The sequence below is a fragment of the Egretta garzetta genome, unplaced genomic scaffold (genome assembly GCF_000687185.1).
Source record: "Egretta garzetta isolate BGI_Z169 unplaced genomic scaffold, ASM68718v1 scaffold375, whole genome shotgun sequence".
NCBI classification, from domain to species: Eukaryota; Metazoa; Chordata; class Aves; order Pelecaniformes; family Ardeidae; genus Egretta; species Egretta garzetta.
The window spans coordinates 1,994,131-2,007,764 of NW_009259786.1; the positions used below are offsets into that span (position 1 = coordinate 1,994,131).

Genomic DNA, 13,634 nt, shown 5'->3' on the forward strand with positions numbered 1-13,634 from the left:
CAGCAGGATTTCCACTGTTGCCAATAAATGCCCCAAACTGGGTCATTTACATATGTGCAGCTACATTTGTCTTCTAGCAGCTTCCATGGCCCTTGTTCTTCTGACTAATATGCAACCACATCCTCAAATGACAACAGGAGCACTAGCAGCCCTCTCCCAAAGCCCTCACACTCCCTCCGATGGTCAAAGGACAGCACAGAGAAGGCGCTTTCTCCCAGTATGGCTGGTTTTCTAGGTAACATGGCATCTTTCAAGAGAGCAAATACAAAATGGTACAGATATTTAGCATCAGATGGCAGTGGTGTAACAGGACCCTACACGCACACCTTGCACTGGAGAGCCACCTCAGTTTTTGCAGGGTCCCAATCCACTAAAGCAAACCAGAACTCACACTACACAAGCACAAGTACAAAGCTTTCAGTTTGCTCCCAAAGCTCCCACAGCTTTTGCATGCTAGCTATGTGTGTGTATATATATATATATGCATATATATATAAAAGAAACTAAAAATACAACACATTCCTGTGTTTGTTTGCAGAACTGTATGTGGGCAATTTTTTGAGTCATTTAATTACAAGGAAGCTGAGGCCCGAACAAAGAAATACACTCGAGGTTTGTTTGGTTATTGAGGGCTGTCCTTGTCTTCCTTTCTCCCTAGATGAAAAGGTCGCAGGTGTTTGAAGTGCAGCTAGAAGGAATGGAGATATCAGATGCCACACCAAACCTGGACATTGATGCAGCTGTGAGGCTGCTGGTACCTACACCTTCTGCTTGAAATCTGCTTTATTTGGTGGTAGTATGCTGCTGAAGACAGTACACCTTTCTGCTTGGCCACCAAGCATCAGCAGGACCCTGCTGATTACCAGCCATCATGCTTTAATAAGCGTTTGGAGGTGAGGGGGTGTGGAAAGTACTGGGAGAACCTCAAACCCATGTCTTCGATTACACTGGAACATACACCAGCTACGCTCCCCACATTGTGCTATGTTGGGAAGAAATCAATCAGCCCTTTGCCCTGGGAAGACCAGGGGACTATGGCTTATTCATCAAAGCACAGAAAACCATTAAAGAACTGTGTGCAGGTCTGGGGTACAGTCCTGCTACCTCTCAGATATGTTTTTGCAGGAGCATCTCAAAAGCAACAGGATGCGTAGAGCCACTTCAGGAAGTAATAAGAGAAAGCATCAGGAATAGCAGTCATAGCTCTGAAATATCAATATGTGTGGCAATTACCTGTTGACAGTATTTAAATAAGGAATGCTATGCCACCAAAAGCAGAGCTATGCGAGAATATTCTGACATTGTTTTACTGAGTGCATTAGCTTTTCTTTTTTTGTACAACATCCTGTTATTTTTTAATTTACAGGTACTTTGCTTAAACAGGACGTGATGTACCAAGACAGCATTGCTGAGGACAGCCACCTTGAGTACATGTTTTAAAGAACTGAGTTATAAAAAAAATTTAAAAGTAGGCATAAAGCCCTTTTTTTTAACATATGTTCCAGTTCTAGTCTTTCCATTTTACTGTATCCCATTCCTACTCTCTTGGGCAAAGAAGCAGTCTTGAGTCTGAATTTCATAGTTTCTTTTTTTACCAACTAACATAAACTTTAAATTATCCATTCTGGTATTGAGAAATAGACACAAGCATTTAAAAAAACACTTAGGGGAAATATATCAGCTTCCCTCCAGATGCCTCTCCCACCCCCTTCTTGCTCTCCCACCCCCTCAGCGCCTTCGAGGAGTCCATGGACAGTGCAGGAGATTGGGGTCAGCCACTGTGGTTCCTCTTCTTTTTCTGGTCCTTGTTTCTCACTGTGCCACTCTGGTGTGGCCCTCTCCACCAGCCACAGCCCCTCCAGAGTCATACCTCCTCCCATGTCTTCTGTGTGCCTGCCCCTGCCCAGGGGGTTTCTTTGCTCCAGCACTTGATGGTGACATCTCTTTTCTCGAGCCCTGCTCAGGCTGTAGGCCAGCACAGGGTGGTCTGTGACCTCTCTCTCCCAGGTCATTCCTGCAGACCCCAGCTACCAAGACCCCAGTAATGATGCCAAATGCATCTGCTCACTTCTCTGTAGGACTTTCTGCCTCATATCCCAAAGTCACCAAACCACTTTACACACATGAGTTACCTAGGGGCACAATGGATCATTTTTAAAGCAGCTTAAAAGGTCATCAATACATAAGGACAGCATGAGAGAGAGCAAGTGAGTGAGTGGGACTTGTTAATTCCTAGATCCAACCAACTGATGTGTTATCTGGGGTTAGGGCAGCAAAGAGGACATTTGTGAGTGCTGTGGGGCAAAGAGCAATGTGCTTTGGGCAAGTGTCATGCCTTGAGCACCCATGTCATGGCCCACGATGAGGGCCTGTAGGACTGGAATAGCACAGCACACTGTAATGTCAAGGTGAAATTGTCCCAGAGGTGTTGTTTCAGATATCCCTAAAAGCTCATCCATGCTAAATCCAGGAGACTGAAAGCGCAGACCCGGTGGGCTGAGAGCCAGTGACACACACAAGGAGCCTCCCACATCCCTCCACTGCCCAGCAGTGTGTCCTGGATTGGTGCCCACACTGGGGACCCCAAAACTGGCCACACAGCCATGGATCCAGGAGCAGGGGCAAGGGACACACTAGTGCTACCAGCCTGCAGAAACACCAGGGGGAAAGAACAAGTGCATGTGTGATTTTAGGTCTTGTCAGCACTGCAGATCCTCATAAGCAACCAGAGCCACAGCAGTGGGGCTGGGAGGCAGAGGGGGGAAAGACACAGGAGCTGGGGCAATGATTTGGGTGCAGGCAGAGCTTGCAAATCATCCTACTGAGTACACAGGGTCTGCTATTCTCCACACAGGCCTTCCCTCCTTCCTGATCCCCCACACCACAGCTCTGTATTTGCTTTCCTCAGGCTCACAAACTCTTGCCCAGCTGCCAGCATCCTGAAGCCTGGGGAAATAGTAATGAGTGACCATGCCAAGTGCTAGGCACGGGTGAGAGGGTTTAGCCTGGGGCAAGGGAAAAGCAAAAAGCAGGAGCTGGTGTTATTGGTAGTCCTTCCCTCTCCCACAGTGTTGCCTCCCATACCCTGTAAGAGTGCACTTCAAGGAGTGGTCAGGCACCACTGGTGAGCTGTCTGCCACCAGAAACCATCAACTCAGATGTAACCCAGAGCAGCTATACAAAAACATGTACACACTGCTCCCCAAGCCAAAAATCACAGCAAGTATAGAGTGTTGGGAGCGGGGAATAAAAATAGTGAGTGACTATTCATAAACTAAACTGCTGTTCACGTGATTGGAAATGCAAAACAGTGTGATGGTGGTGGACTAGCTGGCCCATAGAATTTCCTCCAGAAGGCTTGTGCTTGGATTTAACCCCACCACACAGCAACCCAAGCATGGTCCGATGAGGAATCTGCACCACTCTTCAGAGCCATCCAGTGCCCACCCTGCTACGCATTCCTACCCTGTTAGATTTGGGGTGCACAGACACAGAAGGCTGGTTGCACAAGTTGTTTATTTGCATCTCCTCCCACGTTATAGGGGAAGAGTCCTTGTTTCCTTAAGCAGTTTCAGTCCTAGTGCGTCTGGTCGTATGTGCCAGCTCCCTTGTAGGCTCCAACATAGCCGCTGTTGTCCGTCAGGTCCTGGCGGCCAGCAAGACCCTTCCCTTTGCCACTCTCATCAAAACGCTCTTTGTGGCTGGGGGGGGTTTCTGCAAGAAAGGAGGCCAGCAAGAGGCAGCCAGCATTAGGAAACAGTTCATAAAAGAGCTCTTATGCACGAGGATAGCACATGTCCCTACAGCAGGGACAAATGATCCCATGGCAGCTCAAGGTGCATAGCAAGCGAAGAATCTCATACTCACCGTGGCACCCACGCTGCCGGGCTCCTTCCCCTCGATGAGGCCGTACACAGCCTGCAGTGCTTCCTCCGGTGATTTGCCCTTGAAGCGCTTGCCGCAGAGCTCCTTCATGGCCTGCTGGAACTCAGCAAAGTTGATGGTGCGGGCACCCTTGGTCCTATGGCAAGGAGAGACCAAGAGAAGAGTTACCTCACTGCTGGATGGCAGGGTGATGGGAAACCCCTAGGGCTGCCCCTCCCACAAGTGAGAGCCTGCCTGCCCCCTGCCCTTCCTTCCTCCCGCCCAGCTGTGCTGCCCATCGTCCCTCCCTGTGACACTCACTTGACTTTGTTGAATACGATGTCAATGTCAGTGCTGGTCACGGCTTTCCCATCCATCACGCCACACTCTTTGCACAGCTTGGAGAAGTTTTTCCCCGTCATGTCATTGCCACTGGCAGATGTGTCACCATACATGGCGAATTTACGGAAAACATTTTCTACCTCTGACATCTTGGTGCTGTGAAGAAAAGAAGTTGGCAGGGAAGGAGCTGAGGACTGCCTGCAGCTGCTGGACACACACTCACATCCCTCACACCTTGTCTCCAGCAGAACAAGGGAGCACAACCCACAGGTGTCTCTCCACCATGGGACAACCATGACGACCATGCAGGTGTTGACACAGAACATCTGGGATCCAGGCAGGACTGGGGCAGGGATGGGTTGGGACCTGACGCAAGGCAACGTCGGGGTGGAGGTGGGGCTCTGGGGTAAATTAATGATTGATGCATGTGAAGGAATGAGGCATCCTAAACTTCTGAACCCTTTTGGAATACAAGTTTCAGTTAGACTGTCTCAATAACAAATGCCTGCATTTGTAAGCTAACATATGCTTTATCTGTTATTTGATGATAAAGAGTCTAGACTTGTCTTCTAGGCCCCAGATAAGTGCCTAAATCTCACAGACTTTCTTGCAAGCAGTTGACCACATCTTTCCCCATAGAACTTCATCCCCTGAATTGTTCCCTGAGTTGGGTTGTCCTCCTCCCGACACCAGTGAACTTTCTATGACTGATCAACTTAGGCCACTGCAACCAGGTATCGGCGATCTCTGAGAACACAAAAGCTATCGCTCAGATTGTAAATTAGCCCACCATGATTTGGGGAGCCGGTTCCTACCGCTTGTGAGACAGCCTCAAACCCTCAAACCCAGCCTCTCCTACAGCCTTTTGCCTCATCCAGGGGCTGCAGGTCTCAAGGCTGTTCGCAGGCTGCCATATAACATAAATCTTCTGTGGGTCTGCATCCCTCTAGAGCAAAAAATAGGCAGGCTTGTACCATGCGAGCATGAAGGGGGCTCCTGGTATCCTTGCCGGGGGCCCTCCCAGGACCCATCCCTCCATCCCTGGGACCTGTGGACCCAGCTCACCTGTGTAAGCCAGTGGTTCTGGTGGTGATGGCGATGGTGCTGGCAGCGCTGGCACTGGCACTGTCCTGGAGGGCTACTCAGAGCCACGCCTTGTGCCTGGCTGGCCCATTGTCACCTCAGCGCCATGTCACAGCCCTCAGAAGGCCCATCACAGGGCAGGGGGCGGGGAGGAGAGGAGGAGACAACCCTGTGCCACCAGAGATGTGGTGGTCCAAACCCCTTGCGGGGGGGGTTATTGGACCTTCAGCCCACTGTGGGACAAAAAAAAGCAAATACTGTGCACTCGTCAGCTAACACAGGAATCGCACATGGGAAATGTCACCCATACTGGGACATGTACTCCAAAGGGAAGGGGCTTTTATCCCCATAACCAGCAAATGCAGCCAGTCCTTGCTCCTCCTTCCTCAAGGAGCTGACCTGTTGCCAGTGTGCTTGTGCCCTAGGGGATGTGCCTACATGCCTTTGGGGGTCACCAGGAAATCAGTAACTCCAAAAAATTAGGTGGGGTGGGAAGGGAGAGAGACAAAACACACATCACCTGTGAAAAAAACTTGAGAAACACAGTTTTCCACCCATAAGCTAGCAAACTTAAAGGAGCTACAATCTGGGTCTGGGAAGTTCAGGCCAGCAATAAGGCTCAACTGGCACCCTGGCAGTCATACCATGTTTGTAGGGGCGCTGTGATATCACCCTGTTAAAAAGGGCATTTCTTCTCTGTGACCCATGTAAGATTAAATTTTTGTGCCTTCATTGGTTGATTTATTTATTTTCCTTAAGCTGTACTTAGCAACATGGAACCATGCATAAATATGCCATATTTCAGAAATATTTTATTCTCACCACTAATTAACAGGCATGTACTTTCCAGTCTTGCTGTTAGCCCACAGCAGCGGTTTGAACTTGGCCAAGATCTACACATTCCAGGAGGAAAACCTTGCAGATGCTGCTGCATGCTCACCACTCCTGGACTTCTGCATGGCTTTCGCTCTTCCTGTTGGACTCATCATGATTCTTCACCAATTACATCACCACTCAGAGAAACTTGTTTACACGCTTGGCAGGTCTTGTGCAAAGGACACTAGGCAGCTGTCAGCCTTGAGACGCTTCTGCAGGGGATGGGAGGGGGTCCAGGCAAGGTTGAAATCACACAGAATCACAGAATGGCAGGGGTTGGAAGGGACCTCAGGAGATCATCCGGTCCAACCCCCCTGGGCAGCCTGTTCCAGTGCTCTGTCACCCTCAAGGTAAAGAAGTTCTTCGTCATGTTCAACTGAAAATGATATTAAATTAATTCAAATGAAATGTCAAAAAAGTGCCCCATGCCACTTCCTGCCGCTGCTGGGGAGCCTCTTGCCCCAGCGGGGTGACAATGTCATGGCACAGCCATGCAGTGCACCAGTTCTGTAGTACCACTTGCTGAGCCAGGGGCAAGACGCTAAGGATGCTAGCATGACCCTCAGACAAATGTTTTGTAGCAGTGCTGCTTCTGCCTTTTAGACCAAGTGCTCATCACCCCAGTGAATTGCTTCCTCTCTCCTTGTTGCAGGTGGCCTGTTTTTGGGGCTGCCCCAGCCGGAATGCCCGTCTCACTGACTGTGCAAGGAAAGCAGGGAAGAAATGAAGCATTAACTGTCATCACAGGAATAATGGTGTGGGGGGTAGATGTACATGTTGCTGGTGGGGACTTTTCTTATATTCTGGAAAGGTGTCTCTTTTCTGTGGCAGAGTGTATTTTTGGAACTGACCTTTTTTCCCCTTTTCTTACAACATACAACTTTTTTAAAATAGAAAAATTCATACCTACCTTTAGGTGATTAGGTGAAGCTGATAGACTCATCAAGAAAGCAATACTCTCCTGGAGTGAGTAGCCAAGTGCCCATAAATTTCAAGGCCAGGAGTTCACCTCTTTTTTTTTTTTTTGGCATGTAGCAAAAACCACTTCAGATCGGTTCTGTGATGCCAACAGCTTATTTGTTTCTGCTCCTCACAGTCTGCATGTGACAATGAATAAACCAAAAGGTCTCTTCCCTTAAAGCTCTCGGGGCAATGCTCCCCTGCCATAAACTCAACAAACCTGTAAACAAAACCAGCTCAAACCAGCCAAGTTTCCAAAACTGCAGAGATTGCCAGGGAAGGTAGGGATCCTGTGGATATGGATGGCCCGAACAGGTGGACCCAAAGGACAAAGCCCCCTCTCCAGCTATGCACCTCGCAGGCAGAGTGAGCATGCAAGAAGATCATCAGAGGTCACCAATGTTTAACAAAAAAGAGAACTATGTTATTTCCAACCTTGCGCGTGCGCGCGCGTGCACACACACACACACACACACACACACAGAGGCATGTATGGTCAGGGATTCTTACTAGCCAACAGGCCTTATTAAGAAAAAGGCAATGGTCAGATTGCTGGTCTTCTGAAATTTTCTGCCTTCTTTATACTCCTATTTCTTTAAGCAAATCCTGTTGCCATTTGCAAATTTTATTAACAGAAATTTTTCCTGTATTTTCAGCTCCCTGATTAAACCATGAAAAGGCGTTGTGCCTAACAGATTCCCCCCACAGGTACCTCTAAGGAAAAGCATCTCCTGTGATCTGTCAGCTCACCATCGCTAACTTCATTCAACCTGGAGGACAGGGCTTTAAAGAGCCACTCTCTAAAATGATAGCGCGGAACTGACAGATCACACAGCAAAAGTGTTTTAATATGTTCCAGATGTATTGCTTCAGTGAAGTTAATACAGAGATTAATCTGAATCACTGTGCCTATGGTCTTCGCTCGTCAATTCTCCCATGGCTACATGACAAATTTTTTTTGCTTCCAACTGCAAGGCTTTTGACAAAGTCAGGCCAAGGGAGTACACAATTTGGTCTCAAGTAACTAGTTAAGTGTTTGAAGCTGTTGCCAGCCTTTTATGAGCTCAGTTTAAAATTACATTTAGGGAGGTTTGAAGCATCTTAGATAATACAGGCGCTGAAGAAATACAGGAGGAGCATCAGAAAAAGAAAAGAAAAAAGCAGTATCCTACAGAAATAATATAAATCACATATCTAAACAGACATGCGCACATAATACTACCCTGCTCCCAAAGCAAATGCACCATTAACAAGAAATTCTCAGATTTTGAAAGGATATGCTAAGTTGCTTAAATCTTAAATCTTCAATTGTAGGGAAGTGATTTATTCTGCATCGGTAAAATGCTTAGCTGCAAAACAGAGACCAGAATTCAGTGTTCAGTTCAAATACTTACATAAATCTGTAGGAAAGTTGGAAGATGGCTTTGATACCATCTTCATGGAATCAGCATTATTTATTTAAGGAAAAACAGTATTTTGAAGAGACTAAAAAGGACATAAAAAGAAGTTAGGGCATCTGTAATACTGAAGCAATCCAAACTAGCTCTGCAGAATAGCAGAAATCCAGAAGGAAAGATTAATATTTGAAAATCTTTTGTAGGCAAGAAGAATATTAACTTCTGCTGTTATGAATAAATGAATTTTAAATCATTTTTTGTCTGCTAGATTTTATGAACTGTTTCCATAATCACATAAACCTTCTTTTTTCACATAAAGCTATGTATAGCTTAAGACTTCCCTTTCAGTGCCATGATCAGAGAAACTATTTGAATGAAGACATTAAAGCAGTGAAATTCCAATTACCGTATGAAACACTCTAAATCTGTGAAAACGAGCTGCTTGGATTACTGCTAGACCCAAAAAACCCCAAATGGTGGAGGATGAAGGTGAATTGAAACTCAGATGTGGAGCTGTACCCATTCCACAAGCCCCACCACTGTTTGATTCTGGAGCATGTCCTTTTGCAGACAAATAATCCCTTTCCTGGTCTCCGAGTAGATGAAGAACAAAGTTTTATTTAAAACGAGAGTCAAGCAGGAGAATGTAATACATAGCACAAGTTTGAAAGGCAGTGACTTTATCTGTCTTGCTGAATAAATATAACCTGCCTGATGCAGATGTATGGGGAAAGAGGAGGAAAGGGAGCAATGTGTGGGTGCCTGGGCTTAAAAGAGAAGTTTTACAGAATATCTGAAAGAACAAGAATCTTGCACTGAGAAATTTGAAGCTACTTGTCAGAAATTAACATAAAGTTAAAGAGGCCAGACATGCAGCTGTTCTGTGTAAAAAATATTTTATGGGCTCTCTTTTCAATATCTTCAGTTCTTCAGTGTATCTTTTCTTTATGTCAGGCACACACACATGCATACACAATCAGCCAACCTTTTATGGACATGTAGATCAAACTGTTGTTCAAAGGGAGTAAATTGGGACAAGTTTAATAATCCTGCACCGAAGTGACTTTCTGTATGTCTCAGTGTAGCCTACGTGAACTCAAGGGTCTCATCCTTTACTTGAAAACCAACACACAGAAAACCATGTTTCTGCACTGTCCTGGGGTCTCTGGTGAGCCTCAGACCCCACAGTGAGCCCACAGAAGTAAACCAAGAAATTAGCTACCCTTACCCCTGGGCTGAACCACTGACCTTATGGAGCATATCCCTCTAGTAGAAATGGATCATTACATAAAAACAGGTTACCTCTTCATCTATGGAAATCACCTGTGTCTCATTTCAGAGGCTAAACAGGAAGAGTTGATCATTTATTCTTTGACCTGCGGTCAGTCTGCATCTGCATCTGTCCAGGAAATATATTCTTTAGGAGGACACCCATGGGATGATCCTTCTCATGGGAATTTGTCTACAGTGGGTGATGTTTTGTGGTCGTTGCAATGGGACATACCTGGTGCTGTCTGAACCAGCCTTTCTGCATGGCAGGCTCTGCTGGTGAGAGAGGAACTGAGGTGTTTTCCCTAACAGCGACAGGATGGATGATGGAGGACAGGCACCAAAGCCCACAGCACCAATGCTCAGGAACCACACAGGAAAATACCTGCCGCACACACAGCCGGGACAGGTTGCCACTGTGGCTGCTGACCCCTGCCTCCCTTGGCTGTCCCAGATGCGATGCTCTGCAGCTCCTGTGGCCACTTTGGCCACAGCAAGGCTAAGGAGGAGGTAAACTGATCCCGAAAGCTGGGCTGTGAGTAACAGCTGTGCAGGGAGGAAAGGCGATCACAGTGAGCAGGAGGCAGCATCAGACTGCATTTCTTTCATGCTTCACATCTATTATCATCTACTCAAGAGAAACCCCGTGTGCACTCCACCATCTTTATGTGTTGAGAGGGGGCTGAGGCAGAAATGAAACAATAACCAATTTTCACTACCCTCCCGTGAAATTCTGAGTACTAAAACATTTTTCATTTTTTCTCAGTGCTAGTCTAGTATTCCTAGTAGCCATACTGCAGGTCTGACAGTTCATGGAGGCACTAAGCCAGACCACCCTCAGTGCTTGGTACAGACGTATGGTAAGTATGACCTGTGTCACCACTCCCCTTCATAGCCTTGTGCAGTTCTTTATATTAAACAAATATTATCCTATAGCTTAACTTCAATGCCCTCCTCAATCTGTGTGTGGGAGGACGTGGACTGATAAACTGAAGGCTAACCCAGTTGTCTTAGCAAGTTTCAGCCATATCTTTCTTCTCTTCTTGGGTGCCTTCTGGATCACAGTGGATTTTTCTATGATTCCAAAATCACTGGAACTGATTTTACCTGGAAGCTGAAGAATTTTGCTCCCCAAGCACCATTCCCTCCTGAGAGCTCTGGTACAACCCTCTCTCTTGATTATTGGCCTTCATCATGCCTCATTCCATCACTTTTCTCTTTAGATAGTAAAAATCAGTGTGAAATCTTCTGATGGTCTAGATGCACCTCATGATCTTGACCTCTGTGAAGAGGTTTGTTACTTTGGATTGAACAGTTTTATACAATGTTTGCTTATTTTCATAAAATCTGTGAACATTTGGCACAGTTTATTTCAATAATCATCTCAGTCACCAAAAATAAAAAAAAAAGTAAAAGCCCTTTTAAAGACATCAGACAAAATCAAGTGCTAAGCCTAGTCAATGTATTCTGATCAGAGCATAAAACTTAATTCTAGGGAGGCGACAGCTGTATTTTGAAGCTATTGTTTATTCCAGTAATAGGAGCATTGGCAGAAAAAACATCCTCTCTCAAATGAATTCATCTAGGACAAATGTCTGTTCCCCTTGGCCAGAGGTCCTGCTTTCCTATCACACTGGAGTTTCTTGGCATAAGTGAGAGCAGGCTATGGCCCATGGTATCGCCTGAAAATGCTGGAGTACTAAGCAGGTGTGCCATTTTGCTGAACCCTTCCCAAGACTTACCAAAAAAATCTTAGATAAATGCTTTTACAACAGTCTAGGTAACTCATTAGGAAATATGGCATTTAATAACTGCATTATTAAAAGTGATTACTAGCATATTAAAAAGGTCATTTTCATATATATTGAAAAGGTCATATTCATATATATATAATTTCTATACAGTAATGTGAGTCATATTCATTGTCAGTGTAACATCTACTGATTCCACTGAAGCTATATTAGGAACTAATTTTGGTCCTGAAGTTTGTTTTCCTATTCTACATTAGCTACATTTTATTATCTCCCTCCACGGGCAAAATTGCATTTACCTCAAACCTGATTTGATGCAATTATCTAGGACTAAATAATCTTGTTTTGGCTTGTTTCAACAAGTTGAGACATTTGCACACTGTTCCAACAACATCCTTCTGCCTGCAGAAGTAGTTCTTGGTAGTTCTTCTGACCTAGAAGTCTATCTGAAAAGGTACAGATACTTTGCTTGTACTTACTATACAAACACAGTTGTTGCTGCTTATCTTTTTCTATAACATGTCAAACATTCTGTAGGGTGGGAGACACAAGAAATATTAAGTTAAAGCATTTTTTAGGGCTAAGATCCTTGCATACAAAAAGTAAGTGTATCGTATGCTTTTAAAGAAAAAAAAAGTCAAATTACATTTTAGATGTTTGTGAGAAACATACCTCTAGATATCTATTGTAACTTAAGTTCCTAAATTGCTTTGATCATTATAGTAAGATATTTGCAAGCCATCAATTGTGTGCTGTCATTCAGACTGACAGAAAACTCAGATGCTGGCATGCATCAAGTACAAATAGGACAAGCAGACTTCCTCATCACTTTTCCTTACCACCTTTATGAATAAATTCAATGAGCTTCTTGTAATATTCTCATTTATACCATAACTGATGTTGGCCCATCATTTTCCTATGATAGCTCAAGTTGTCTGTCCTTTTCCAACCAGCTGCACAAGCCTGTTTAAACCAGAGAATGCTACTTCCAGCTTTAAAAAGTGTGTTTCAAGCAAAAGAAGAAAAGTCTTTTTGCTGCATGTTTACAGCTTCTTGAAAATGCAGATCAGATCCAAGTTAGAACCTTTAGGTACTGCTGCAATAAAACTGATCAATAGTACTGATATCCTAGCAGTCAGGGATGCATCTAGCTAGACTAGGACCTGGCACTGGCCCTCTGCACCACTCTAACCTGGATGGAGGCTAGCAAGGTAGCTATAAGGAAGGTGGAGACTCCCTTTTTAGAAGGAGTCACATGGAGAGGACAAGAGGGAATGGACACAAGTTGCTCTTGGGGAGATTCCGATTGGACATGAGAAGGACATTTTTCACAATGAGAACAGTCAACCATTGGAATAATCTCCCCAGCGGGGTGGTTGACTCCACCACATTGGACACTTTTAAGACTCAGCTGGACAGGGTGCTGGGCCATCTTGTCTAGACTGTGCTCTTGCTTAGAAAGGTTGGACCAGATGATCCTTGAGGTCCCTTCAAACCTAGGATTCTACAATTCTATGATTCTACAATTCTATTTAGTACTAGGTGTTGCTCCTCCATGGCACACACAAATCTCAGTCCAACTGGCATCTCTGATTTTCACATCAGTGCTGGGTGCTGGCACAGCCCAGTGGGGTTGCCATTTTCCTGTGCTTTCTGTGCTTTTGTGCTCTTGCAGCAGGCTGAGGAATGACAGCCCCTCACGCCATCCTCATAGTGTGAAATGGTGAAACTCACCATCATGAGACGCTTTGTGTAGCAGAAATCTAAAGAGCAATTAGGAAAAGCCAGGGAGGGAAGGTCTTTAAAGGGGCTGCTGAAGATAAAGAGCATGGAGCGAACTCCAGCATGGCAAGTCTCTGAGCCTGACTGGTCTCCAGGAAGTTTTATACTGGCGGATGCTCTAGCAGCATGTGCTTGTTCTGGTCTAAGAACACGCCAGAGACAGGACATGTTAGTGGATGAACTTTTCTTCTGATCCTACATGGTTATTTTCATACTCACAGTCAATTTAGTTTTCATGCTTTCCAGACCTAGGGAGACATTAACCTATTATATTTTCTTCCAGTCCTCATTATTCCACTCTTGGCCTTAC

At 45.3% G+C, this 13,634-nt stretch overlaps 1 protein-coding gene across 1 annotated transcript; it reads right to left on the reverse strand.

The window, feature by feature from the left end:
- Positions 1–3,577: 3,577 nt before the first annotated feature.
- On the reverse strand, positions 3,578–6,373 carry LOC104126919 (tubulin polymerization-promoting protein family member 2). The gene is given in 6 exon segments (XM_035895026.1): positions 3,578–3,710; positions 3,751–3,800; positions 3,868–4,021; positions 4,186–4,362; positions 5,272–5,522; positions 6,112–6,373. Coding segments are annotated over 4 exon segments (507 nt in total). The 5' UTR covers positions 4,356–4,362; positions 5,272–5,522; positions 6,112–6,373.
- Between the last annotated feature and the right edge of the window lie 7,261 nt (positions 6,374–13,634).